The 26763-nt window shown below is 48.3% G+C and overlaps 1 protein-coding gene across 3 annotated transcripts in view; it reads right to left on the bottom strand.

Moving 5' to 3' along the window:
* Positions 1-26763, bottom strand: part of LOC141058780 (neural-cadherin-like) — a 131730-nt gene that overhangs the window by 9394 nt on the left and 95573 nt on the right. For all 3 annotated transcript variants that reach the window (XM_073554996.1, XM_073554995.1, XM_073554997.1), the window contains exons 7-22: positions 18222-18364; positions 17767-17939; positions 17167-17335; positions 16253-16423; positions 15864-16036; positions 14475-14642; positions 13417-13666; positions 13202-13329; positions 12778-12964; positions 11377-11520; positions 10725-11008; positions 8999-10610; positions 5014-5107; positions 3210-3394; positions 2225-2454; positions 989-1266 (exon numbers count right to left, since the gene is read on the bottom strand). In XM_073554996.1, the coding sequence (XP_073411097.1) occupies positions 989-1266; positions 2225-2454; positions 3210-3394; positions 5014-5107; positions 8999-10610; positions 10725-11008; positions 11377-11520; positions 12778-12964; positions 13202-13329; positions 13417-13666; positions 14475-14642; positions 15864-16036; positions 16253-16423; positions 17167-17335; positions 17767-17939; positions 18222-18364 (4389 nt within the window). The remainder of the gene's footprint in view (positions 1-988; positions 1267-2224; positions 2455-3209; positions 3395-5013; positions 5108-8998; positions 10611-10724; positions 11009-11376; positions 11521-12777; positions 12965-13201; positions 13330-13416; positions 13667-14474; positions 14643-15863; positions 16037-16252; positions 16424-17166; positions 17336-17766; positions 17940-18221; positions 18365-26763) is intronic.

Below are 26763 nucleotides of genomic sequence, written 5' to 3'. Positions count from 1 at the left end.
ACATTACTGATCCCGAGTTACATCCTGTATTATACCCCAGAGCTGCACTCACTATTCTGCTGGTGCAGTCACTGTGTACATACATTACATTACTGATCCCGAGTTACATCCTGTATTATACTCCAGAGCTGCACTCACTATTCTGCTGGTGCAGTCACTGTGTACATACATTACATTACTGATCCCGAGTTACCTCCTGTATTATACTCCAGAGCTGCACTCACTATTCTGCTGTTGCAGTCACTGTGTACATACATTACATTAATGATCCTGAGTTACATCCTGTATTATACTCCAGAGCAGCATTCACTATTCTGCTGGTGCAGTCACTGTGTACATACATTACTGATCCCGAGTTACCTCCTGTATTATACTCCAGAGCTGCACTCACCATTCTGCTGGTGCAGTCACTGTGCACATACATTACATTACTGATCCTGAGTTACCTCCTGTATTATACTCCAGAGCAGCATTCACTATTCTGCTGGTGCAGTCACTGTGTACATACATTACTGATCCTGAGTTACATCCTGTATTATACCCCAGAGCTGTACTCACTATTCTGCTGGTGCAGTCACTGTGTACATACATTACTGATCCTGAGTTACCTCCTGTATTATACTCCAGAGCTGCACTCACTATTCTGATGGTGCAGTCACTGTGTACATACATTACTGATCCTGAGTTACCTCCTGTATTATACTCCAGAGCTGCACTCACTATTCTGCTGGTGCAGTCACTGTGTACATACATACATTACAGATCCTGAGTTACATCCTGTATTATACCCCAGAGCCGCACTCACTATTCTGCTGAGTTAATGTTTGGATTTTGGTGGTGTCAGCTACGCTGCTGCTGCCTTAAATGGCTGATAACAGGGAACAATAGATGACAACAATCTTTACAGCATTTTGAGAACAGACAGGCAGAGGAAGAATTAATGCCGTCACAGAAGTTCAGCTCTTCGTTATTCTTATCCTCTCCTCACCTGTACCCCGTCGCTGTGTCCATACACGTCCCACCATTTAGACAGGGATTTTGGGGTAAAGAGGAGCAGGACAGTTGGGAGCCGCCGGGGGTCGGACACCGACAGGCCGCGCTCACATTATGGATGGCTGATACAAAGGAGACGCTGCCCCCATCCACCAGGACCGGCCAGTCCGGGATGGTCCGGTGGCAGGAGCGGCCGGCACCTCTCAGGCACACGGCTCTCAGGCAGAACTCAGCCTCTCCCGGGAATATTTCCGTCTTCACAGCTGTCTGGATCTGGAGGAGAAGGAGAATGTAGGAAGGAGGAGAGCGACCATTAGAGCGAGGAGATGGATTTTATGTCAGTGGATAAAAGGTGTTGCGGTGTACTGTATAGGGTCAGATCCATTATTCATGTGACAGCAGAACTTTTTGGGGCCCCGGCTGAGTGCACACATCGCAGTGCCTTATGTTACATGTAACTTCACATCCAGGTACCGAGGAGCCATCACCCGCCATTAACCTCTCCTCCATCACTACATATAGCCTAGGGGGAGGGAGATGGAGGCTATAAATGGGTTTTCATGGTCCCGATGGTCCCTCTTAAATCCGACATATTCCATGACAGACATCATCATTATTTAAACAGCATTTAGTCCATAAACAGGCAACTTGAGAAGCTTTTAGGATGATTTACTAATCAGAAACACCAGTGATATAACGGTTTAGATCACAGTTCACCGATAAAAACGATACCAGTCTTGTAGAAATCCGATGTGCCAGAGCTGAGAAAATGAGCTTTAAAGCCCCATCCAAATTAGATGCATTGTGGGCGTGTCTGTGCACTCAGAGGCTAGTGACACGCCTCCAATGCACTTTCAGGCGAAATTGCATGTGGCTTCAAAGCTTGATTTCTCAGCTCTGGCACATCGGATTACTACAAGACTAGTATCGTTTTTATTGTGGCAGCGGGATCTATACAGTCAAAGCAATAATTAGCAAAACCGCTCATTCCCTTTTTAAGGTTTTTTTTTTTATCATGAATTGTGCACAACACAAATGGTCTTGGGGGTGTTAAAAAACAAAAAACCTGACATTTTGAGCTATGACCTCAGTTGTGAAGAATGGGGAGGCGAGAGCAAGGGCTGCATCTGACTATGGGGCCGGGGTGACACTGTGCCTAATGATCGCTCCATATCTGCTGCGATGTAGAAAGTGGTCAGGAACATTACTGACGGATCCAGAGGCGGCTCACCTCGTCTTTATGTGTGATGATAATATTCTGTAGCTTCTCGGCTTTGTAATAAGATGATGAAGAGTCCAGAACGGACAGCCGCACCTCTGTCACTCGCTCATTACCCCTCAAGCTGAAGATCTGAATGTTGTCCGGTCGGGCAGGGATCACTTCGCTCAGGACCCTCCGCAGTTGGTCCTCTTTGCTTATTCCTAGATCATCCTTTACTATGAACTCTCCTGCAGTCACGTCTTTAAATAAAAATACAAAGTTTACCATTCAGTAATTGGTGTAATATTTGCCGATACCTAAAAATCCGGACCCGTCCTGATAATTGATATCATATCCGTGTGGGTACCAACTAATACGGCTGCCACTGCAGTTCCCCCGTCTTTCTAAATGGCACAGCTGCTTAGTTTTGTAAAGCAGCAAGATAATATCTGCTTAAAGGGCTTGTCCACCTTCTGGTACAATATTGTTTCTTACATAAATGTATGTATTTTTAGCTAAAAATCATAGTTGTAATTGAGTTCCATTATATATTTTTGCACCGTTTGCCTTTTACTGGCTGCAGAATGAGTTAACTGAGAATCTGTCAGTGAGCTCATTCCAAAATCAAAGAGTTTCTAACTCTTATTTGTCTTTCTTTGGGCTCCTCTCAGATGATCTATGACTACAGACTACAGTGTAGGAAAACAAAGGGCCCGGAAAGGCTGTTCGTGCAAAATTTTTAAGGAAACAGATTTGCAGATATAATTTTTAGCCCCAAAATACATGCAGTTAAGATAAAAAAAAACAAAAAAACAATTGTCCTCAGAGGTGACCAACCCTTGTAACTAGACAGATTTGCCTCTCAGCGTGAATGACCAACTTTTTTGAAGCCGCAACACAGTTTCCAATAGTTGTCACACAGCTTTCCCAGAAGTGGACGGAAGGGTTAAAATGTGTAACGACCTGACAGGTAGGGGGCGACACCTTATACGAAAGGAATTAATTCTAAACGTACTTGTTAATATCAAAGATGCGGAGTTGTAGATAGCGTCACTCGATATCTCCTTTACATGAATCCTTAGGGTGGAGACGACATCTGGCCAGACGTTATCGGACACTGTCACCTTCAGATTGTAGGTTCCTTGGTCACACTTTCCCACAAGTTGTATGGTTCCTGTATTACTGTCTAGGTGAAAGTGACTAAGGAAGAGGCAACAAGAAGAAAAGGGTTTGCAGCCATCGATAATTTTTGCAATGATGTCCTGAAATGCTGGGAAACAATAGAAAAAGCTTGCTGCTGGTTTCTGGGCGGAATCGGTCTCCTTCCCCCCCGTCTGGGCGGAATCGGTCTCCTCCCCCCCCCCCCCCCCCGGGCGGAATCGGTCTCCTTCCCCCCCCCCCGGGCGGAATCGGTCTCCTTCCCCCTTCCCCCTCTGGGTGGAATCGGTCTCCTTCCCCCTTCCCCCCTCTGGGTGGAATCTGTCTCCCCCCCCCCCCCCCCCCCCGGGCGGAATCTGTCTCCTTCCCCCCCCCCTCTAGGCGGAATCTCTGTCTCCTCCCCCCCCCCTCTGGGCGGAATCGGTCTCTTCCCCCCCCCCTCTGGGCGGAATTGGTCTCCTCCGCCCCCCCTGGGCGGAATCGGTCTCCTCCCCCCCACCCTCTGGGCGGAATCGGTCTGCTTCCCCCCCCACCTCTGGGCGGAATCGGTCTGCTTCCCCCCCCCCTCTGGGCGGAATCGGTCTGCTTCCCCCCCCCCCCCTCTGGGCGGAATCAGTCTCTTTCCCTCCCCCCCTCTGGGCGGAATAGAGGATTGCAATGCACCTAGCAGTGGGGGAATAACTGAGCATGTGTGTCCTGCCACGCTCATCTCACATGCATGTTGCTACACTGTGAACACCCGGTGGCACCATGTTATGGAAGCAATTGAAAGAATCTCAGAGCTGTGTTGTTCCTCTGTTATTACTCTTGGAAACAATGATTTAAAACTTTGCTATGACGGGATGTTGACAATCCTTACACAATCTGACAGCATCAGATTATATAGGTACATAGATCACTGACAAAACATTCCTTTCCAGGAGGGAGAACAGAGGAACAGCACAATATGAGGTTTCAATTACTTAATGTAAATATTTACTGAAACAGATACAATGTAGCACTGAAGCAATGGCAACATGTGCAATAAATCTGTCATCTGCAGATCCGCTCTCCTCCTTTTCTGTACGCTCTGTCACTCCCTGTTATTAGCCGCTTCAGGACAGGCAAGTCCTGATCTATTGTGATCTATTGCTCCCTGTTATCAGCCGGTTCAGGACAGGCAAGTCCTGATCTATTGTGATCTATTGCTCCCTGTTATCAGCCGGTTCAGGACAGGCAAGTCCTGATCTATTGTGATCTATTGCTCCCTGTTATCAGCCGGTTCAGGACAGGCAAGTCCTGATCTATTGTGATCTATTGCTCCCTGTTATCAGCCGGTTCAGGACAGGCAAGTCCTGATCTATTGTGATCTATTGCTCCCTGTTATCAGCCATTTCAGGACAGGCAAGTCCTGATCTATTGCTCCCTGTTATCAGCCATTTCAGGCTGTACACAGGTTTTCTTCCATGGCTTGATTGACAGGATGTTTAGGAACCCCCCCCGATCCCTCCTTTATGTCACATTCCCATCCGTACGTGTTACAACGCCGCTCGGCTTTTATAAGCCGCCACATTAGGTTTAATGGCCACGTAGCCGGTGACAGCGAAGTGCCAGACACCTGTCCTGATGAAGTACGCCCCCCCGCTCTTGGGTTAGCCTGTGATTTGCAGTGCGGCGCTTACGCTGGCATCTCCGAGATGGCGCTGAATGTTTTATTATCCCAGTCATCTTCATCCGGAGCGAAGACCTTCCCGACGTTGACTGCTGACCGAGTCGCTGTTCAGAGGGGACGAGACAAGAATAATGTGGTCAATCATCTCCGTAATCAGACAGGTCCGGAGCGGCGGGAGGCTGCGCTCACAGCGAGATACAGGGGGCACAATACAGACGCACGGAACAAATGCATGTGCAAAAGATAGGAGAAAAACAATATTCCCCATCCACAGCACGGGCCGTGTAGTGCTGCTCAATACCACCAGCATTGTCCTGAAGTACTCTGTGCTGCTGGAAGACCCCGATCTTAAAAAAAAATGGTGAAAATGTGACCATCCTAGTATGTTAATAAAACACCGCCTTGTATTACACCACTGCCCAGGGCATAACTAGAAAAGTATCGGTCCCGGAAGAAACTTTGGATAGGACCCCCCTCACACAACTTCCTCCCTGCCCACCCATATATATGCTGCTTATTGTACTACTGTTCTGGTTTATAACAAATCCCCCTCGCGAATTTGCAGCGCAGTAAAGCGTGAACGTGGCGTGAATTATTCTATTAATTCCAATCAATGTGAACGCGGTTTTACTTCTGGCCGGTGCTGCCATGAAGGATCCGTGACGGGACGAGGAATGGGCAGATTCGTAGTGATCTAATGCACATCAGCCCGTACATTTTACATGTCATTAACCTACTTAAAAATGATTCAATTAGTGCAAATGAATAAAACTCACGGGCCTCATCTACAGACGGAGGAAGCAGAGAAATGCAGAGCCAACGACGCTCCTTACCGGCGCTCTGCAGAGTGCGTGGTTCTAGGAGCGAAGGTTTATAAGGGGTGGTCTCATATCTCCCAGGTGTTCGGGGGTATGTCCACATGTCAGCTGTTGGCTCCCAGTTCCACCATGAAGCCTGTGCGCCTGAATCTCAGCTCAGCAGCGGCGATGACATCACTACATAAAATGTGGAGGATGGAGAGCATACTGTGGGGTATCCATGAGTGGAGGCACTGGCGGACAGAGACAGAAGAGGTCCCGGTGCAAAAACAATATATGGGCCTTTGTAGTCCAATAGCTCATCATAATGCACAATTTCACCCGCTTTGGAGGTAGAAATGGTCCCCCCTTAGGTCTTGGGCACTTGTGCGGTCGCACAGGCTACACCAATGATATGTCGGACCCTCAGTGGAGGCATTGTGGAGCACATCTTATTTTGCGGGCATCATACTGTGTGGGGGCACTCTGAGGGACACCATGTGTGCAGGGAGGTGTGCAGGGCATCAGTGTGTGGGGAGACATTGAGGAGCATCTTGCTATGTGGAGGGACTCCATGTGTGCAGGGCATCAATGTGTGTGGGGGACACTGAGGAGCATCATACAATGTGGGGGTACTCTGAGGGACACCATGTGTGCAGGGCATCAATGTGTGTTTGGGACACTGAGGAACATCATACAATGTGGGGGTACTCTGAGGGACACCATGTGTGCAGGGCATCAATGTGTGGGTAGACATTGAGGAGCATCTTGCAATGTGGGGGAACTCTGAGGGACACCATGGGTGCAGGGCATCAATGTGTGGGGAGACATTGAGGAGCTTCTTACTATGTGGGGAACTCTGAGGGACACCATGTGTGCAGGGCATCAATGTGTGGGTAGACATTGAGGAGCATCTTGCAATGTGGGGGAACTCTGAGGGACACCATGGGTGCAGGGCATCAATGTGTGGGGAGACATTGAGGAGCTTCTTACTATGTGGGGAACTCTGAGGGACATCATGTGTGCAGGGCATCAATGTGTGGGGGGACACTGAGGAGCATCATATAGTGTGGGGGTACTCTGAGGGACACCATGTGTGCAGGGAGGGGTGCAGGGCATCTGTGTGGGGAGACATTGAGGAGCATCTTGCTATGTGGAGGAACTCTGAGGGACACCATGTGTGGAGGGAGGGGTGCAGGGCATCAATGTGTGTGGGGGGACACTGAGGAGCATCATACAGTGTGGGCTTATTCTGAGGGACACCATGTGTGCAGGGCATCAATGTGTGGGGAGACATTGAGGAGCATCTTGCAATGTGGGGGAATTCTGAGGGACACCATGGGTGCAGGCCATCAATGTGTGGGGAGACATTGAGGAGCATCTTACTATGTGGGGAACTCTGAGGGGCATCATGTGCGCAGGGCATCAATGTGTGGGGGGACACTGAGGAGCATCATATACTTTAGTGTGGGGGTACTCTGAGGGACACCATGTGTGCAGGGAAACAATGCAGGGAGGGGTGCAGGGCATCAATGTTTGGGGGGACACTGAGGAGCAACATACAGTGTGGGGGTAATCTGAGAGACGTGTGCAGGGCATCAATGTGTGGGGGGACACTGAGGAGCATCCTATAGTGTGGGGGGTACTCTGAGGGACACCATGTGCGCAGGGAGGTGTGCAAGGCACCAATGTGTGTGGGGGGGGACACTGAGGAGCATCATACTATGTGGGACATGCACTGTGGAGGTATCATATTATAAGGTGGCACTGTAAGGGACATCATGGATGAGGGGGTATTCTGGGGGCATTGTTAGATTCAGGCTATATGGTGGTTATTAAAGGGGTTTCGTAGTTATTTATATTAAGGGGCACTTATTTTTGCATGGGAGAACTAAAAGGACCGGGTGCGGTTTAGCATAAAACATTTGTCGGTGACTGCTGCAGGGGTGAAACTGCACTGCAGGGGTAAGAGGTGCATCGTCACAGAGGGGTGTGGAAATCATCGTACGGCTGTGCAGCAAATTACAGCATGTGGTGCCCACGCTTACTCTGGGCATAGAAGCCATTGTACGGGTGTTATCCCGTGTGTGGTATTTGTGCCGATTTGTCGCCTTTTCTGTGCAGGATTCCTGAGAATAAGTAGCACGTTTCTTATTTTCCGTGCAGGAGTTTTAGTTTTTCTGTTGCGTGTGAACAGCAGAAAATCCATTCAGGGGACATGAATTGTTATTGGCATGCTGGGAGATGTAGTTTTGCACTGCTGTAGAGCCACAGGCCGGAGACCATTGCTCCGGAGATTGGCTTTATGATCCTTTTATTACAAAAAAAAAAAATATTTGACCCAATGGAATTTTTTTTTTTTTTTTTTGCATCTCCCACAACTATATATCTACATCGTGTGAACGCGTTCTGCATTTCTAAAAACAAACCCGCTTGTGAGCCGACCTTTATCTCCGGTGTAGATGTTGTCACCGTGCTGCGCTAGCGCCCCATATAATCAAGCCGCTGGTACGCGGCACCGGAGCGCAGAACATTAGAGCCGTCTCCAGCTATTAGACTAAGTATATATCTATCGAGCAGGGTCTGACGTTCCAGGGGAGCAAAACATCAAGATTAATGGTTTCAGTAAATTAGAGAAACGAGCAAAAGGTTGACCGCCACATCTGAATGCCAATAAATGCAAAATAATGCAACGGGGACACCAAACTAGAGATAGGACACGGGATTAATGGCATTTTACTGACATGTAGAGCAACAGCCGGAGAGGAACGGGATGAGGGAGTCATTATTTTAGGTGATTTAAAAGGCGAGAAAAAAACCCCCATATAATGTGAAATGCCAGGCGGGTGTACGCCGGGCGGATGAGGAATAAATCTGGGTGGATTCTAGAAGGAACCAAATGCTCGTTTATTATCTTTTCATTTATTTTAAAGAAAAAAAGAGGAGAAGAATCGGATCGATCACCGGAACCTGCGACCAAACACAAAGAAATGGAAAAAGCTTCTGGAACAATCTGAGTTGGGAGCATACAAAAGGGGCCCGATCTCCATGAATCCATGGAATCGTTCTCCTCTTGTGCTGACTTCCAGCATGTATGTGAACAAGCAGAACTGCAGTGCAAAGCATGAAGGAAAAACAAAGCAGCCTGAGCTTTTGAAAAGGTTACGTGAGACTCAAACGATCTCTTGCTTCTCTTACCTCCATGGACATAAATGTAGACTTCTTTTTGTCCAGCTTGGTGACTGTGGTCATTCTCGTCACCGATGGTTATGGTCAGCGTATTTGTGGCGCTCATTGGTGGATGTCCGCTATCAGTAATGATGATGTGGAGGTGAAACTCTTTTTCACGCTCTCTATCGAACGCTCTCAGGGCCTGGACTAATGCCGTGTTATCTCCATGATCAACCAGCAGGAAGTCGGTAGAATTTTGCTGGTCGTTAGGTAGAGAGAACCGAAAGGGTGGCCCATTCTCCGGAGAGTCCACGTCAACTGCGTGCAATAAATAAGAGCTGTCATTCAACCGCAAGGTCTGAGGGAAATCGCTATTTTCCCAAACTACGGGCAGGTATATCCCATCGAACTTGGGGCCATTATCATTTACATCCAACAAGGAGAGGAGAAGAGTCGTGGTGCCGGTTTGCGCCGGAGAACCTTTATCAGTGGCCAAAGTGACTAAACTGTAAGTGGCTAGGACTTCCCTATCCAGTGGTTTTACTACGATTATATAGCCTTCTTGGTCAACAAAAAATTCCTCAAAAACATCAGATTCCGGTGCAATACTGTAAGAAATTTGCCCATTTTCTCCAGAATCGGCATCAGTTGCCATGACGTTGGCTATGATGGTGCCGAGTGTTACGTTTTCGGAAAAAGGATCCACCTTTGTCAGTAAAGGACTGAAGATCGGGGCGTTGTCATTGGCGTCTTGCAGAACTATCACACAGTGGGAAAAGCCAGAGAAGTCTTTATCTTCTACTTTAATGCTGAGGTTGAACCAACGCTCTTGAGGATTCTCGTAATCCAATTTCTTCTTGAGCTTAATCTCTGCCTGTTGGTTTTTCATTGGGTTTTCGATGAAGAATTTCTCATCTGGATCTCCATCAACGATGCTAAAAGTGAGCAAAGCGTTGTCACCAACGTCTTCATCAACTGCAAAGACTCGGAGGACAGTGGAGTTAACTGCGCTGGTCTCCAAGATGGTGGATTTCCAAGTTCCTTGAGTAAATTTCGGTGCATGGTCATTGGTGTCTAAAACGGTGATGGTGGCTGTAGTGGTGGATGACAAACCTCCGCCATCTTTAACCTCGACCAGAAGTAAGAAAGAAGAGTTCCTTTCCCTATCGACATCACCCTTGGCCATGTAAATGGTTCCAGTATTATGATTTATGTTGAACATTTCAAGGCCCAACACATCTACTGGATTGGACAATATCGAGTAGGTCAGAATAGCATTTAGTCCATCGTTTCTGTCATCTAGGTCTATGGCGGACATCTCCATAATCCAAGTATTGGGTGGAGCGTGTTCTACCACACTAGCGTTGCATATGTTAAGGGAACAGATGAACTGGGGGGTGTTGTCATTTATGTCGTGCACATAGATGATCACATCTGTGAATCCAGTGAGTCCGTCTCCTTCCTCATCCGTGGCCAGAACCACAAATCTCCAAATGGCATGTTCTTCTCGATCCAATGGCTTCACGGCAAAGATGCTTCCAGTCTTCTCGTCAATGGTGAATATGTTCTCAGCTCCGCTTCCGTGTAGAGAATACGTGATCCCTCCTGGCTGATCATGATCTGGATCTGTAGCTGAAACCTTAAAATGGAGAAAAGGAGTCGTTAAAGACAACTTACAACTGAATTGGTGCAATTTGGTCCCATTTTAGTAAGTGGGACTGCATAGATTTTAGCCCACGTTGTAGGATCTTACCTGCAGAATAAACACCGGTAAATCAGCCAGCTCCTCAGTCACACTTCCTCGGTACTCATTCAACGAGAAGACTGGTGGTTCATCATTTTTGTTCAACACGTTGATCGTCACGGTGGCAAAATCTTCCCATTTACCATCGGAAGCCAACAGGGTGAGCACATAGACCTTAACATCTTCGTAATCCAAGGGGTGGACAATAAGGATCGCTCCTGTCTCTGGGTTCAGATCTAGCACTCCGCCAATATTCCCGGCTGTGATTTGGTATCGGATGTTGGCGTTCATTCCTATGAAGGCACGGACTTGTTGGTAATAAATTAGAATAAATCAGTGATGGCATACGTGTAAGATCATTACCACTTCAAGGAACAAAGAGGACACAATGCCGTAGTGTCCAAGGGGCTTAGATATGACACCACAGTATGAATTGGGGGCATTTTAAGGGCTCTATAATTGGAGGTCTCGACTACATGCACTTATCTCGAACCATCTTGGTTTCAAAGTAGGGTCCTTGGGTGGACACATTTTGTATGCATTCACTAAGACGTCAAGAGCCCGGGTAGTAAGGCTACAAGGACATTATGTCGTTCAGGTGGAGTTACCCTTTAAGAAATTTTTTTACAATTTTTCCTTTTTTTTTCCCTTTGTCCTCTACCTTCATCAGGGTCACTGGCGCTCACGGTGACCACCACAGATCCGACGTCCTGATCTTCATCCACGCTTACGAAGTAGGCTCCTTGAGTGAACGACGGCTGGTTATCATTGACATCGATGATAAAAATGCGCACGTAGGCAGTGTCTAGAGAGACAAGAGGCAGGAAATTAAAATGCTTGAATGAGCCATTTCTGTCAGCTACGATTCCTTAGCCTGTCGGGGCGAGCGTTAAATGAAAACTAATATACAGACGATACTGGAACCGACCCCCGGGGCTGGCAACAATTTATACAAGCGCATTATTCCAAATCTCTTGAAGATGAAATGAACGTCAGCATCAATTCTCCTCAACAGATAACACGGGAATAATTGATTTTTGATGTCAGTGGCGGTGATATTTTGGGTCTCATCCCCCAATGCGACCATTTAGTTGGGAGTGTCTATCCTTTCAGCCAGACAGAGATTTATCTCAGCAGCGTTCATTATATATTCACACTGTTTGTATAGCCGGCAGCCCTGCGTGCTGCACATTTACTCCGCTGTCTGCACATATATATTCTCTTATTAGGTTTGTGATTATAGGAATACAATTTGCCATACATACCATTTTAATGGATCCTTTTTATAGTATGGAGTGCATTATGTGTTATTTGCAGGGGATTGCTTTGCCATTTTGCTGCCAGAAGCTATAAAATTACTTAGTCCTGTCTCATTCTGTACACAAACTTCTGATAACCATTCGAATGTGAGCCACATACACTCAAAAGCACAATTATCCTCAATTTAGCTTCAAAGCGGTCAGAGATCTTTTCTTGATATGTAGCTCTTATTCATGGAATATACAAAGCGAAATTATCTCTGTCTGCAGCCACCACTAGGGGGAGCTCCCTGTATACAGAGATACATGATAAGATCCTGTCTGCAGTCACCACTAGGGGGAGCTCCCTGTATACAGAGATGCATGATAAGATCCTGTCTGCAGCCACCACTAGGGGGAGCTCTCTGTATATAGAGATATAGGATAAGATCCTGTCTGCAGCCACCACTAGGGGGGAGCTCTCTGTATATAGAGATATAGGATAAGATCCTGTCTGCAGCCACCACTAGGGGGAGCTCCCCGTATATAGAGATATAGGATAAGATCCTGTCTGCAGCCACCACTAGGGGGAGCTCCCTGTATATAGAGATATAGGATAAGATCCTGTCTGCAGCCACCACTAGGGGGAGCTCCCTGTATACAGAGATACATGATAAGATCCTGTCTGCAGTCACCACTAGGGGGAGCTCCCTGTGCAGATAATGTATTCTGTCTTAGATTGTCTAGGGTGGCCATGTGCTACTTGTGCACTAATTTACCCTGGCACCAGGTACTCTTTGACAATATTACAGTTCTCCCCTCACCAGAATTGGGCTGCCCATGTTTTCCGGGTCTAGCAGACTCTGATCCATCAGACGATTTCACCTCCAGCAGATATGAAGTCTTCTCCTCTCGGTCAAACACGGCAGCGGTATAGATGCTGCCCGTCTCGGGATCTATATGGAAAAGGGCGTGATCCCCACTGCGATCTTCCAAGATAGAATAAGTGATCTGGAAAGTAAAGAAGGCGATTCCTCAGCAGATAATTCATCCCGATATTTATATAGGCTCCTGAAGGACCTCAAAAGATCCTGCCACCAATAGGAAGCCGATGTCCTCCACTGGGGACACCAGGATAATTTTTGCTGTCACCAGGACCAATTGGGTTAAAAACAAAAATAAAAAAAAAGGACAGATTGGATATTTACGTTAAAAAATCTAGTAATTCCTTTTATATTTCTAGTTTACCTTCCCATTTAGACCCAGGTCCTGATCCGATGCAGACACCTGAAGGACCAAGGTCCCAAGATCGAGCCCTTCGGTCACTGACGCCTCGTATATAGAGGAGCTGAAGAACGGGACATTGTCATTCACATCTGCAAGTTCAACGTATTACGTCAGTGTCCGACCGGAAACTATCAAACCCAACATTTCATTACCGCACCGGGGTACCACAGTCCCACCTGTGATGTTAATATAGACCGTAGTGAATGCCGCTAGAGGGACGGAGGCGACGTTCTGAGCCCGGATTTTCAGGATGAAGGTTTTGGTTGCTTCATAATCTAAGTTCTCTGCCACCAGTACAGAAGCCGAGCCGTCGTCTCTATTCACAGTCAGGTAAAAGCGTACGGGCATGTTGCTCTCGGGGACCAGTCCTTCCTCCAAATTGTAGGTCACTCGGGGGTCTCCCAAGAGGGATGTGGCCTTAACCGTCTGCATCGAAAGGACATTTACAGAAATATCAAAAACATCTGAAAACGTTAACACCACTTTACTTATAAGTTGGTGTTCTATGAAAAAAAAAATTAGGGAAAAAATGGGGCAATAATGACATTTTCTCAGTCCTAGCTGAATGACAGTTTTGCACCTGGCCTTCTACAGAGCAGTGAACACAGTCCTACTAATTGTCGAAAGACGAAGAAAAACCACTGAGTAATGCAAAATAAAATGTAAAATTTAACATTAGCGGCCTGGAAGTCATTTGTGATCATCCCGCTGTGTTTCTCATGCATTAAAAGACACATAAAACGCGCACTCTCCGAGACGTGTGAATCTAGTGACACATATTGTGCGGGGAGGATTCAGATTTATGAGCGACTACAGAAAAACCTCATTCCAAATTGAAATTTCTGCCTGTAGAAAATGACTCATGCGCCTCCTAAACAGCAGGGGTCACCTCGGGTCCTGTGGTTTGTAGACCTGGTCGTCTGGGTTATGCAGAGCATAAAAAAAAACTATGACAGGAACATGTTTGCTCTTGTTTAATATTCATTGTGGGATGTTATTTTTGCCTTTTTCTGTACTGCTTTATAGCCTTGGCCTAATAATGCATCATTCAAGATTGAGCATTGGCTGTAATGTAGGTCACTGCAACAAAAGTCTAAATCTATCCAATCAAAAGATAGCAAGAGGGAGGAGTCTCCTTTCAGCCCTCCCCCGAGGAGCTCCCAATCCAAAAATCAGAACTATAATGAATCCTATTGATCACTCAATAAATAATATACTAATAAATATGCCATACCACAATGGGCGTATCTCTCAAAGTATTCTCGGGGATGATAATTTCATATCTATCCTTTTCCCATATAGGTGGCTGATTTTGGGCGTCGGTGACTCGAACGGCAACCTCAACCCTTGTGCTTCTGTTTCCACGATCCGTCACAATGACTTCTTGGGTTATCAAGGACTTCTAAAGGGTTAAAATAGAGAAAAGGCTTTAATACAAACAAAGGAAATATATATAGGCCTTCGAACCTTCAGGATATCGTTCCGGGCTTGACCACCAACTTCAGATTCCCAGAGATTCCTCCACTGGGCTTTAGCGTTGGCATCTCTAACATCTGCCTTCCCTGCATAGTGCCAGATCCACCTCCAGATGTTCCTGTCTAGATGTAGAGATGCTGAGAAAAGTGAACTTGACAGCTTGATGGGGCCTCCTGACTGTCCGCAAATCCCAGAAGTCACGTGGACCTCCGGCCACCAGCTGTGAGATCTTAAAATGTCCCCTAAACTTGAAGCAGCTGCAAGAATAAAGCATCGTATTATGCGCTCCCAACATGTGTCTTTGTCTGTCAGAAGAGCTGCTGGTCATCTCATGCATCGGAGGAAATTCCAGTAGGGCACATGGAAAGAACAAAGCGCATACAAACCTAAGGCGATTGTTCCTATCTCCAAGTTTCTCTCGCTGCCTATTGTCATTTGCCACAATTTCCCCTCCTCTTTCCTGATTAAATGGATTTTTATAATACTTGGATTTTTTCTTTAAGCTACATACTCTCCCAAAAGACAGTTTGATTTTCGTAAGTCTTTTAAGAAGATTAAAAGCTTTTTTTTGCCAATTGCAAAGTGCTTGAAAAACCCAGAAACTTTGCAATTTACCTTCTATCCTTTCTTGAGAATAAAGGGATTTTTTGTAAATGTTCTATTGCACTACTCATTGATTAGGTTACCGGACACTTCTGCAACATTTTCCTTGGTAATAATCAAGCTTGTAACCTGCTTTGACACTGGCGGGATTGCTGGATCTCCCCATCTTCAGCTCCGCCGAAGCTGCAGACGCAAAGTTGCTCCAATTCTGCTCCTAGTAAGGCAGAGCGCACTTTTCACGCAAGAGGCTCAGTCATCTCACCTGCCCGAAATGCCAATATTCAGGAGCGCACCACCTCCCGGCAAGTAGGAATTTGGAAACATTGTGGTCTTTATGGTGAGAACTACCCAAGTATCTAAGCAGCGATTAAAAAAAAGTTGACATAACCATCAAAAGGTCCATCCGAAAAGGAAGACCAAGAGAGCCCCCCTGGTTCCTGCACCCTAGGACAATGCCCATTGCCCATGACTGACTCTACTAAATCTAAACTTTGCGACACTCATTAAAAAATATACATATTGCTTCCTAAAATCGGCTGCGTACCCTTGGCAAAGGTTGGTTGACGTAGAGCCATCCGGTGGTGTCGTTGATCTGAAACACAGGCGACTCGTCACCCGCCACAGAGTAATAAAGCGCCGCGTTCACACCATAGTCTTCATCATGAGCTGCAATACGAAGGAAGCTGGTTCCCACGGCTGTGTCCTCTTTCAGGAAATCTGGGAGGAAATGACACCATGCCAGTAATCTTTACTATAACTTGATGGATACAAGCAACAATATAAGCACATGAGGTCACGGGTTTGCGTCATTGAGTCTGAGCTCCAGCAGTCTATAGCGGTGACCTACTTGGATGCATTAGGCACATGCAACGTACATGACCATGGGAGTACAAGTTGGTTGTAATCTTAAGAGCAGAAATGAGGCTTACTCACATTCATAGCGGTTGTTCTCAAAGCTCGGGTCATTATCGTTCTGGTCCAGAATGGCAATGTTAATCTGACAAAGCCCGATGAGAGGATCGGTGGCCTGGTCCGTGGCTTTTATAGTCAGGGGATACTCCTTCTCTCTCTCACGATCGAAACTTTGCAAAGTGGTTACGACACCTGCAGGGAAAAGATACAAATACGCTGAATTCATCCCTGCACGTTCTTTGGTGCCCATCGATAGCCGCCAGCACCCAGTATGGGATTCCAGCACCATGGAGAGTTCCACAACTTAGACCCACAACTACATGGTCGGTAGAACATTCTTTACCCTTGAGGGAAAAAAAAAATAATATACTTGGACCTTAGAAAATGAATTTGTGAACAGTAGGATTTTATACGCTGTGGCTTTCAGTTCCAGGAGCCGCCGCCTGGACTGTCTGTAGCGGCGCAGTGTGTGAAATCTCCAATTGGCAATGCAACGTCCGATAAAGCATTTTAATGGGCATGGTGAGATTTGTGTTTGTGCATGCCAACGAGGAGGAAGGAGACAGTTTTCTTTCTTCTTGAGAGAGCTTTTTTGCATACTTTCCCCAGGTAAGAAACAGTTGGCTTTGCACGATGAAAACCATGTGGCGGCACCTTTAGTACCGGGTACATAAGGTAACGAGTGACTCGGTGTGCCGCCATACACATCCGATGCACATATATCCGCCGAGTGAATGAACCCTTGGGGCTTATCGGTAAGTCAGATCATAGGGTCAGACAGGGCCATCTCTGTATTGAAGACATACTCCATAACGGCTTTGGGAATATGCCAGAACCGTATGAATAATTGGCAGTAGTGATAAATTAGTCATGCTGCACCAAATTACAGTGATACATATTTTTTTATATACAAGTGATAATGATTTTGCTGTTACCGGTGTCCGGATGGATGGTGAATGCCGGCAACGAGCCTTCTCTGTGCACAATCCCATATTTCACCTGTCCATTCACCCCAGAGTCGGCGTCTTTGGCTTCTACTTGGAGTACGTACGTTCCTGGGGGCTGGTTTTCCAGGACAGAGGCGTTCTTGCTATAATCTGCACACTGATTGGGTAAAGGTGGACGCAACATCAACATTAGAATGAGCAAAAATCCCATCAGACATCCAGAAGTTAGATATTGTTCTCTCCTTAGGATGCATTGTCAACATCTCAGTAGTGGGGTCTGATCAACTTTTTGCAGTTGTGTAAGGAGCCGGAACAGCACAGCTGTTCACACTCTGGTGGCCGTTCTCAGTACTGCAGATCAGCTTCCATACACTTCCATAGGAGCCGAGCTGCACTACCAGAGAATGGCCACTATATGGCGTGCAGAGCCTTATATCATCTAGACCTGCAAACAGCTGGGGGAACAGGATGTTGGACCCAAAATGATATGATACTCATGACCTATCATCAATATTCAAGTACTGGACAACCCCTTTAACACTGACTACAAAATGTTAGACTGTATAATGCATAGCATGACTCACTCGCCTGGTAAAAAATAGGCTTATTATTATTAATATCATCCACTCGGACCATGACTGTGGTGGTGCTGGTGAGGCTGCGAGGACCCCCCGAAGAATTGTCATCCGTAGCCGTCACATATAGGACGTACTCTGTCCCGTGAAGCCGTGGCAGGGGAATGGAGCCGAGGCGGATGAGACCTGATGAGATAATTAGGACCTTATCATTAATCTGTATTATAATGAGCACTTTAAGGTTCTTGTTTTACCGCAGTCCTGAAACCGAGCGCATATAATGAGGACGACTGTCTTCCCGTAATCCCGCAACCCACTGTCCTTGACAGCTGCCACCGAGCTCTCTGTGACACTGATTGATTTTAGGCAGATGACGGTGGGCTCAATCGATACGTGTGTTCAGAAGCTCGGCTCACACAATCTCAGGCGGTAAACACCATAGTGTCGGAGTCCGGAAGCCATGATTACCTTTCTGAGGATCAATAAGAAAGTTTCCCTCTCCGTTTCCTCCTGATATTTCATACGTGACTTGATCTCCGTCGGGATCGAACGCTTGCACTGTGGCAACCAGGGTATTGGGGGCGGCATCCTCGGATACAAATGTTCGATATCTGGAAGAGAGACATAGAGAAAGAAGCATGTTACCTAGTTAGCCCAGTTATGGATAAAATTATATTTTGGAGAATTGGTCATGTAAGCCATTATTCCCCTCTTCTATGGCACGTCCTGTTGGCCAGGTTTAGCTTCTTGGGCTAATGAATGCAATAGATTTGGGAATTGTGAGTATGAAAAACCATAAAACAGGTGTAAAAGGTAAGACAACGCCAGACAATAATCCAGATGTAATGCTTGACAAAATCCAACCGGATACTCTTCCCTTGGGGAGCCAGACACTGGGCAGAAGCTTGCCACGTAAGCCCAACTAGAGCGACGGCAGAGTTGTACCTGTGAACAAGTGGAAAGTTGGGTTCTCCATGCACGAAGAGGCCAACGTCAGACGTCTGAGATTGGGCCATGACATCTGGACTGGCCATGTGTCTCCTAACCCAAACTCAACAGCCTCACGGGCTGTTGAGGTTGGTGCAAGAGACCTACGTACGTTGCGGTTCACTGACGTCTGAATTTATCTTTAGGCCAGTTCGGTGGAAAATGGAGACTCTCTACATCGTAGAGAAAAAGGATGGAGAGAGACAAACCATGGGGATTATTCTTTTGAACCTAGGGTGCAACTGCCTGGAAAACATATCACCGCCATTCAAGGGAAAGTCACTGGAAAAGTACTGGTCCGCTCTGTGATTACCCCAATGCTTGGGGACCTCACTGAGGGGAACCACCAAGCTTATGTGCCTCCTAGACACACCTCTTCACCGATTGTGACTGATATTCTAACATTAGAAGTAAATGAGTTTGAGTTGCGATACCAAACACAACCAGTAGACGGGTGTGGCGCTGTTCTTGAAAGAAGACAATTTGTATTATTTTATTAAGGCTGAACAACCTTTAAAGGAGCTAAATAGAAGAACATTATTGTTTTTCCCTGAGACCATTTCTTAACACTTCTCTGTCCATAGACCTTTTTTTTTCAACAAGCTTCTTTTTTTTCGGGATTTCTTAACACTTTATTATTATAAGTGACTGGGGGGGGGGGCAATAATTACTTATAAATATAAAAATCTAATTAACTGGGCAACATGCATTAAAAGACCATTAGAATGATCTTGCATTTTGGATGCTTTACTTGTTAGTACCTTCTTATGATAAAGTTGATCATGGCGATCACATGCAAATTAAGACTCTGCCCACTTTCTCTGCAGTGCCACCGCAGGTGAAAAAAAGTATTACACAAGTTTGCACTTTGTAGATCCTCCAGGCAGTTGACTTTTGTCGTTTTTTTGTTTTTTTTTCCCCAGCTCCAACTAAGAGTCAAGGACCCTAAATATGGGACTCCCTTCCCTTTAATAATTTAGAACAGAATATTTTAAAAGAAGTGTCCGACACTCTTAAAATGTTACATAAAACACCATTCATAATCGGAGGCGTGTTTTTTTTTTTCAAAAGTTATGAGCCAACCCTATAAAAAAAAAAGTGATAAAACTCGGGACAGTTCCACATAAAAGGTGGAATTTAAATTGAAAATTATAATATTTCTCACCTAGAACTAAAAAATAAATGAAAAAAAAAAATAAAAGAAAAAAAAATGATTGTAATGTTAAGTAGATGCCGGAATATCTTTTATGGAGAGCGTATCTCCTCCATCAAATCTAGAGAAATTATTTTCCTTTTTCTACGTGTCACATTTATGTCTGTTTCGATAAAAAATAAAAATACCATAATAGTAAAAAAAAAACAACTTTTCAATATTACAGTGGATGAATATAAAACAACGTTAAAAAAAAAATAAAAAAAATAAAGGAATTAAATAGCAAATGACAAGAAAGCCTGTAGGAATGAAGAGCTTTACTAACGGTCATGGCAAGTGGACATCCGCTCTGTCTGCGCCGCACCGCTGCAAATCGAAAGAGACTGGGAGATATATATATATATTTATTTGCGAGAGTCTCATTTAATGCCCCAGATTAGGGGATGGGAACACTGTGGTTTTGCTCAGCCACTCAACAATAAATTACAGCCCTGAGGCCACTGTCTTAGCCCAGAGTCTAACGAGCAAATCGATTCCGGCTCTGACAGTTCTAAAGCCGTAAAACGAAGAAGAACAGAGAGATGGGAGGTTTGAACATTACACGGAAAGGTCTCTGAAGACGCACAAGGATTTTAAGGGGAAAAAAAAAAAAATAGGCCACCATCGTATCTATAGCAAACAGCGTACAGAAAAGCTGCAGGGGCGACGGGAAGGAGGCGGAAAACGGGGGACGAGGGGTGGAGGATGCAGAAATCTGAGCGTTAATCGAGGGGAAAAAATAGGAACTTAAAAAGGCATAAAACTAAAGAGCCGCCCGGAGCCAAGGAGGACGGGAGAGGGGCCGACAGTCAGAGAGCTAACCGTCCGGTCATCTGACAAGTCCGGGACAGGGGTGAAGGTGCAGCCCCAAAACTACCGGAGACGGGGGTCCAATGTGCTATTAAAATGCAGAACGTTGGAAGTTTGGAGTTATGTCCCCATAGGGAGCCAAAGTCCACGTATCCCACAGGAATGCTTCATTAGGAGGCCTTCACTGTGACTGTGGACACCTTGTGAGGACTCCATGTAGAGAGCAGCTTTACATCAAAACTCCAAATAATGTTACAAAGAAGCAGGGCAAATACATGTGATTAAAGATCTGCAATCACATTGCACCTACAGCAACTTTAAACTAACAGAATAGTGAGTGCAGCTCTGGAGGATAATACAAGAGGTAACTCAGGATCAGTAATGTAATGTATGTACACAGTGACTGCACCAGCAGAATAGTGAGTGCAGCTCTGGGGTATAATACAGGATGTAACTCAGGATCAGTAATATATGTACACAGTGACTGCACCAGCAGAATAGTGAGTGCAGCTCTGGAGTATAATACAGGATGTAACTCAGGATCAGTAATGTATGTACACAGTGACTGCACCAGCAGAATAGTGAGTAGTGAGTGCAGCTCTAGGGTATAATACAGGACGTAACTCAGGATCAGTAATGTAATGTATGTACACAGTGACTGCAGCAGCAGAATAGTGAGTGCAGCTCTGGAGTATAATACAGGATGTAACTCAGGATCAGTAATGTAATGTATGTACACAGTGACTGCAGCAGCAGAATAGTGAGTGCAGCTCTGAGGTATAATACAGGAGGTAACTCAGGATCAGTAATGTATGTACACAGTGACTGCACCAGCAGAATAGTGAGTGCAGCTCTGGAGTATAATACAGGATGTAACTCAGGATCAGTAATGTATGTACACAGTGACTGCAGCAGCAGAATAGTGAGTGCAGCTCTGGAGTATAATACAGGATGTAACTCAGGATCAGTAATGTAATGTATGTACACAGTGACTGCAGCAGCAGAATAGTGAGTGCAGCTCTGAGGTATAATACAGGAGGTAACTCAGGATCAGTAATGTAATGTATGTACACAGTGACTGCACCAGCAGAATAGTGAGTGCAGCTCTAGGGTATAATACAGGACGTAACTCAGGATCAGTAATGTAATGTATGTACACAGTGACTGCAGCAGCAGAATAGTGAGTGCAGCTCTGGAGTATAATACAGGATGTAACTCAGGATCAGTAATGTAATGTATGTACACAGTGACTGCAGCAGCAGAATAGTGAGTGCAGCTCTGAGGTATAATACAGGAGGTAACTCAGGATCAGTAATGTATGTACACAGTGACTGCACCAGCAGAATAGTGAGTGCAGCTCTGGAGTATAATACAGGATGTAACTCAGGATCAGTAATGTATGTACACAGTGACTGCAGCAGCAGAATAGTGAGTGCAGCTCTGGAGTATAATACAGGATGTAACTCAGGATCAGTAATGTAATGTATGTACACAGTGACTGCAGCAGCAGAATAGTGAGTGCAGCTCTGAGGTATAATACAGGAGGTAACTCAGGATCAGTAATGTATGTACACAGTGACTGCACCAGCAGAATAGTGAGTGCAGCTCTGGAGTATAATACAGGAGGTAACTCAGGATCAGTAATGTAATGTACACAGTGACTGCACCAGCAGAATAATGTGTGCAGCTCTGGGGTATAATACAGGATGTAACTCAGGATCAGTAATGTAATGTATGTACACAGTGACTGCACCAGCAGAATAGTGAGTGCAGCTCTGGAGTATAATACAGGATGTAACTCAGGATCAGTAATGTAATGTATGTACACAGTGACTGCAGCAGCAGAATAGTGAGTGCAACTCTGGAGTATAATACAGGAGGTAACTCAGGATCAGTAATGTATGTACACAGTGACTACACCATCAGGAGAGTGAGTGCAGCTCTGGACACGCCCAGGAAGAGGAGGAGCGTCGCAGCTGAGCGTCTGCAGGCTGGGGTTTTGCTAAGCTCCTGGGAAGGGAGGTTTTTTTTTTTTCCTGCAAGGACTTTCCATCTGCCCCCTTCCCAGGAAAGAGGACTCTACCTGGGACTGAGCGCCGGGGCTGTGCCCCTGGCTCCCACCCCCCGGCAAGCCAGCTGGGGGTGGGGGGCCTCATCCACCACCTGGAGGCCCAAGGCACAGCCAGCCAGTCCCAGGGATGGGGAAAAAGCGGACCCCAGGGGGCCGCAAGGCTCCAGGGTCCGGGACCCCTGAAGTGAAGGCTGTGGCGGGCCCTTCCCCCGGAGGTGCAGCAGCCGGCAGAGGTGAGGCGGGGCCCCCCCGTAACATCTGGGGCTCCAAGGTTGCGGGAGAGCCGGCTACCACCTACGCATCCCGCATCCATGCCCACCTCTCCGAGTACGAGGAGGCTGGCAAGCAGCTCAGGAGACTCCGGGGAGAGTTGGAGGGAGCCCGGGTCATCAGTAAAAACAGGCTCCCTGCCTCAAAGAGAGCGGAGGTCGCCGCCACAGTCAAGCGGCTGAAAGGGGAGATTCTGGCCCTGGAGGACCGACGAAGTACCATCATGGCCGGCAGCGGCCCCTTCCAGGAGAAGCTGCACAACGAGGACCGGTTCAGGGCCATGGCCGGTGGGTCTCCTGGGGGGTCAGGAGTCCCCATCCAGGTGGAGGAAAGCGAGGAGGAGGAAGAGCAAGATGGCGCCCACACCACACCCGGGCCACCTCCACCTGAAGACCTGGCGGACACCAGCATGAGCCAGGTAACATACAGTGGGATAGCCCCCGAGCAGATGGCCCTCCCGCTGGACTCCAGTAACGCGGAGGAAAGCGGGAGCGAGGGGGAGGATGGAGGGAGCGGGAGTAGTTCTGAGGGGGGCTGCCTCATCCTTAAACAAGTACGGCAGACGGAATCCCCAGCACGGTTTGGCACGCTGTTGTTTGGGTATGAAGTCTGCCCGGAGGATGAGGCAACCGGGAGGAGGAGAAACAGGAGGCGCAGGCATAAGGCCTCTGAAGGCGTGGAGGAACAACTGGTTTTTGCTCCTCTTCCCGGGGCCCCTCTGTCCCGCTGTGTTGAACCCGCTACCCACCCCGGCTCGGGCCCTGTGGTGGGTCCGCAGCGAGGGAGCGGGGAGAGAGATGACTTGTGACCTGACTGTCGCATCTGGTGACAGTTCAGACCAGGGCAGTGACATGGAGGTCGTTGCTGGTTGTGGTGTTGGTGGTGGTGTCCAGGCTCAGCCCTCAGTGGCAGAGGGGGCTGGCCTGGCACCAGGTAAAGTTGGTACAGCCAGGGCCGCACCTCCGGCGGCGAGTGCTGGGGCTTCTGGGCCCCCCACGTACGGATCCGTTAGGTCTAGATCGCTGGTGGGGGTCCAGAAGCCAAGAAAGGGTGATCCAGCAATTAAATCGCAGCTCAAGCGGTGCAAGGTGCTGGTAGCTCCCCTATCGGCGCCCGTGGTGAGAGCGGGGTCTCCGGCACGTCGACCCAAAAAGGGGTCCGTGCAGGGGGCTCCGCCGCCATTGGGTGACGAGGGGGAGTGGCCGGCCTTGCCCGTGTCGAGCGGTGGGCACAGGTTGGCGGCGGTGGTCCGTGAGGGGGGCGAGGCCACCCCGAGTGTTGCCCGGCCTGCAGAGGCTGCGGCATGCGGGGGGGTGTCCTCCTCGGCCATAGTCCCGCCCGCTATGTCCGCGTCACCCGGGGGAGGCGTGGCCTCGCAAGGGGCCGCTGCTCTGCCCGTGGTGGCTGTGGCTGGCGGGGGGGCGTGGCCTTGGCGGTCGCGGCTCCGCCCGCTGTGCTCGCATCACCCGGGGGCGTGGCCTCGCAAGGGGTCACTGCCCGGCCTGGAGTGACTGCGACCATCGGGGGGGCGTGGCCACGGCGGGCCCGCTGCCCTCTGTCCCACCCACCCTTCCCAGCAATGTAGCATGGCCCCCAGAAACTGGTGGGGAGTTGTCGGGGTCCCCTGCCCACCTACCGTCATCTGGGGGTGCGGGGGCTCCGGCTCTTCCTGGGATGCCAGTGGCGGGGGCGGAGAGAGGAGATGCAGGGCAGGGAGCGGTGCCAGTGGCCGTCCCTGCCCAGAGAGTACAGACGGGAAAGGACGACCGTGGTGCTTTGGACAAAAGAAAAAAAAGTGAGCTGGGGAAACCAGGAGCTGCTGCTCCCAGGCCCAGCCAGAGTAACATGCAGGCTAACATGGAGGCCCTTAAAGGAGCAGCAGCACTCCTGGCCAGCAGCACTGTCCAGGCCAGACCAGGAGCACCGGGCAGCCAGAGAGGGCCCCCAGCAGGTGGGAGGGAGAACTGCGGGGAAAAAAGTGGCAATATTGTAAATACTAATGCTAAGGTAATTTCTGTAAATAATACTGTAAATAATGCAAGCACCATTTGTGTGAGTGATAGTGAGTATGAGAGTGGCGTGGATATTTTTGAAGAGATGTTTGCAGAGGTGAATGGAGATATGAGTGACATGGAGGAGGGAGTGAGTGCGGGTGTGAATGGGTCTGAAAGTGCTGGAGTGAATGCCAATAATAAAACAGTGAATGGGAGAGTGAGTGGGCGGATAAATGAGGGTGCAAGCATGAGTGGTGGTGGGAGGGCTGGCCCGTCTGCCCCCCCGGCCGCAAGACCCCAACAGTTATGCGGGGGCCGCGGCTGGGGGTCGGGGTGGTCCTGGGGGGGTCTCGCCTCCGGGCTCCAGGGACGGCGCTTTGCACCTCCGTTTCCTGGAGGCCCTCAAAAAAGGAGAAAGGTCGATAGTGTTAGAGGGGAGGACAGTGGACTTGTCTTTCTGGATAGAGAGACACGGCCTTGCTGCCTTCCAAAACCAAAGGGAGGGCGGGACTGTTTGGTCTCTCCCCACAGCCGGGCAGGGGCCGCCGCAAAGGAGGAATGTGGTCCGTCTTAGGTGGGGGGGCAGTGAAGCCTTTCCACCTAGGAGCAAGGTGGTGGAGCTCCTCCTTAAGATGGGCTTCGGGGCGAATGACATCTTTGCCCTGATACATCCTTCGGCGTCCCACTTCTTCGACGTCAGCTTTGTGCGGCCAGAGGGGCTTGAGCTCTTCTGGTCTAACTATGAGCTGGTGCGGGAAGAGCCCGGATGGCGAGACTTCGTTGCGCAAGCGGTGTCTCGCCAAAATTCCGTCAAGCAAGTGACCGTGGTCACTTGTAACGAGTCACTTACCGGCGTGGACATTATGACGTGGCTTTCCCGTTACGGGGAAGTCACCGAGGTCCCCAAAAAGAACAGGGACGAATTCGGCATCTGGTCTGGGGGCTGGACTTTCATGGTTAAATTGAAGGTTTCCGGCGGCACGGTCACCCACATCCCTTCCTCGGCGTTCCTGGGAAGGGACAGGATCCTGGTCTTCTACCAGGGGCAACCGAAGGTTTGCCACAAGTGCAGCGACCCCACTCACTTCAGCGCTAGCTGCAAGGTACAGAAATGTGCCTTGTGTGGTGGGGTAGGTCATCTGGCCGCCTCGTGTAAAGACATTCGGTGTCACCTGTGTGGTGACCTAGGTCACCCTCTCAGCCGCTGCCCTCGCTCCTTTTCTAATGCCGCTGCAGGCCCGGCAGGAGGAGTCCGTGAGGGAGAAACCTCTGGCGGCGCTCCTGCAGCTGTGGCAGGTGGTGGCGGAAGGGAAGGGGCTGAGGGACCGGTGAGGAAGGGCAATGCCAAGGTGAGGGGCCCCACGTACGTGCGGAGGCAAGAAAAACGCCATGGGGGTGGGGGGCAGGTGAAGTCTCGGGCAACCGGGTCGATGCCTGCTCCTCTCTCCAGGCCCGTGGCAAAAGCCTCTGAGGTCCTGAGGGAGAGTGTGGTGAGAGAGGAGATCAGGAGGATGGAGAGGGAGGATAAAGCGGCTGACTCGGACGGGTCCTCACAGTATGAAAGTGTTGATGAGGAGGTCCAGGAGCAGCCTACAGCAGCGGGTGGCAAAAGCAAACGTGCCAATCGTAATAAATCGGGGGGGGAAGAAGGCTGGCAAGCCTTCAAAATCTCCCCCGCCCCCGACC

The sequence above is a fragment of the Dendrobates tinctorius genome, unplaced genomic scaffold (assembly GCF_039654945.1).
Source record: "Dendrobates tinctorius isolate UK_male_01 unplaced genomic scaffold, ASM3965494v1 ptg000214l, whole genome shotgun sequence".
Classification (NCBI taxonomy): Eukaryota; Metazoa; Chordata; class Amphibia; order Anura; family Dendrobatidae; genus Dendrobates; species Dendrobates tinctorius.
The sequence above is the reverse complement of the archived record's forward strand: the minus strand, read 5'-3'. Positions and strand labels throughout refer to the sequence as shown.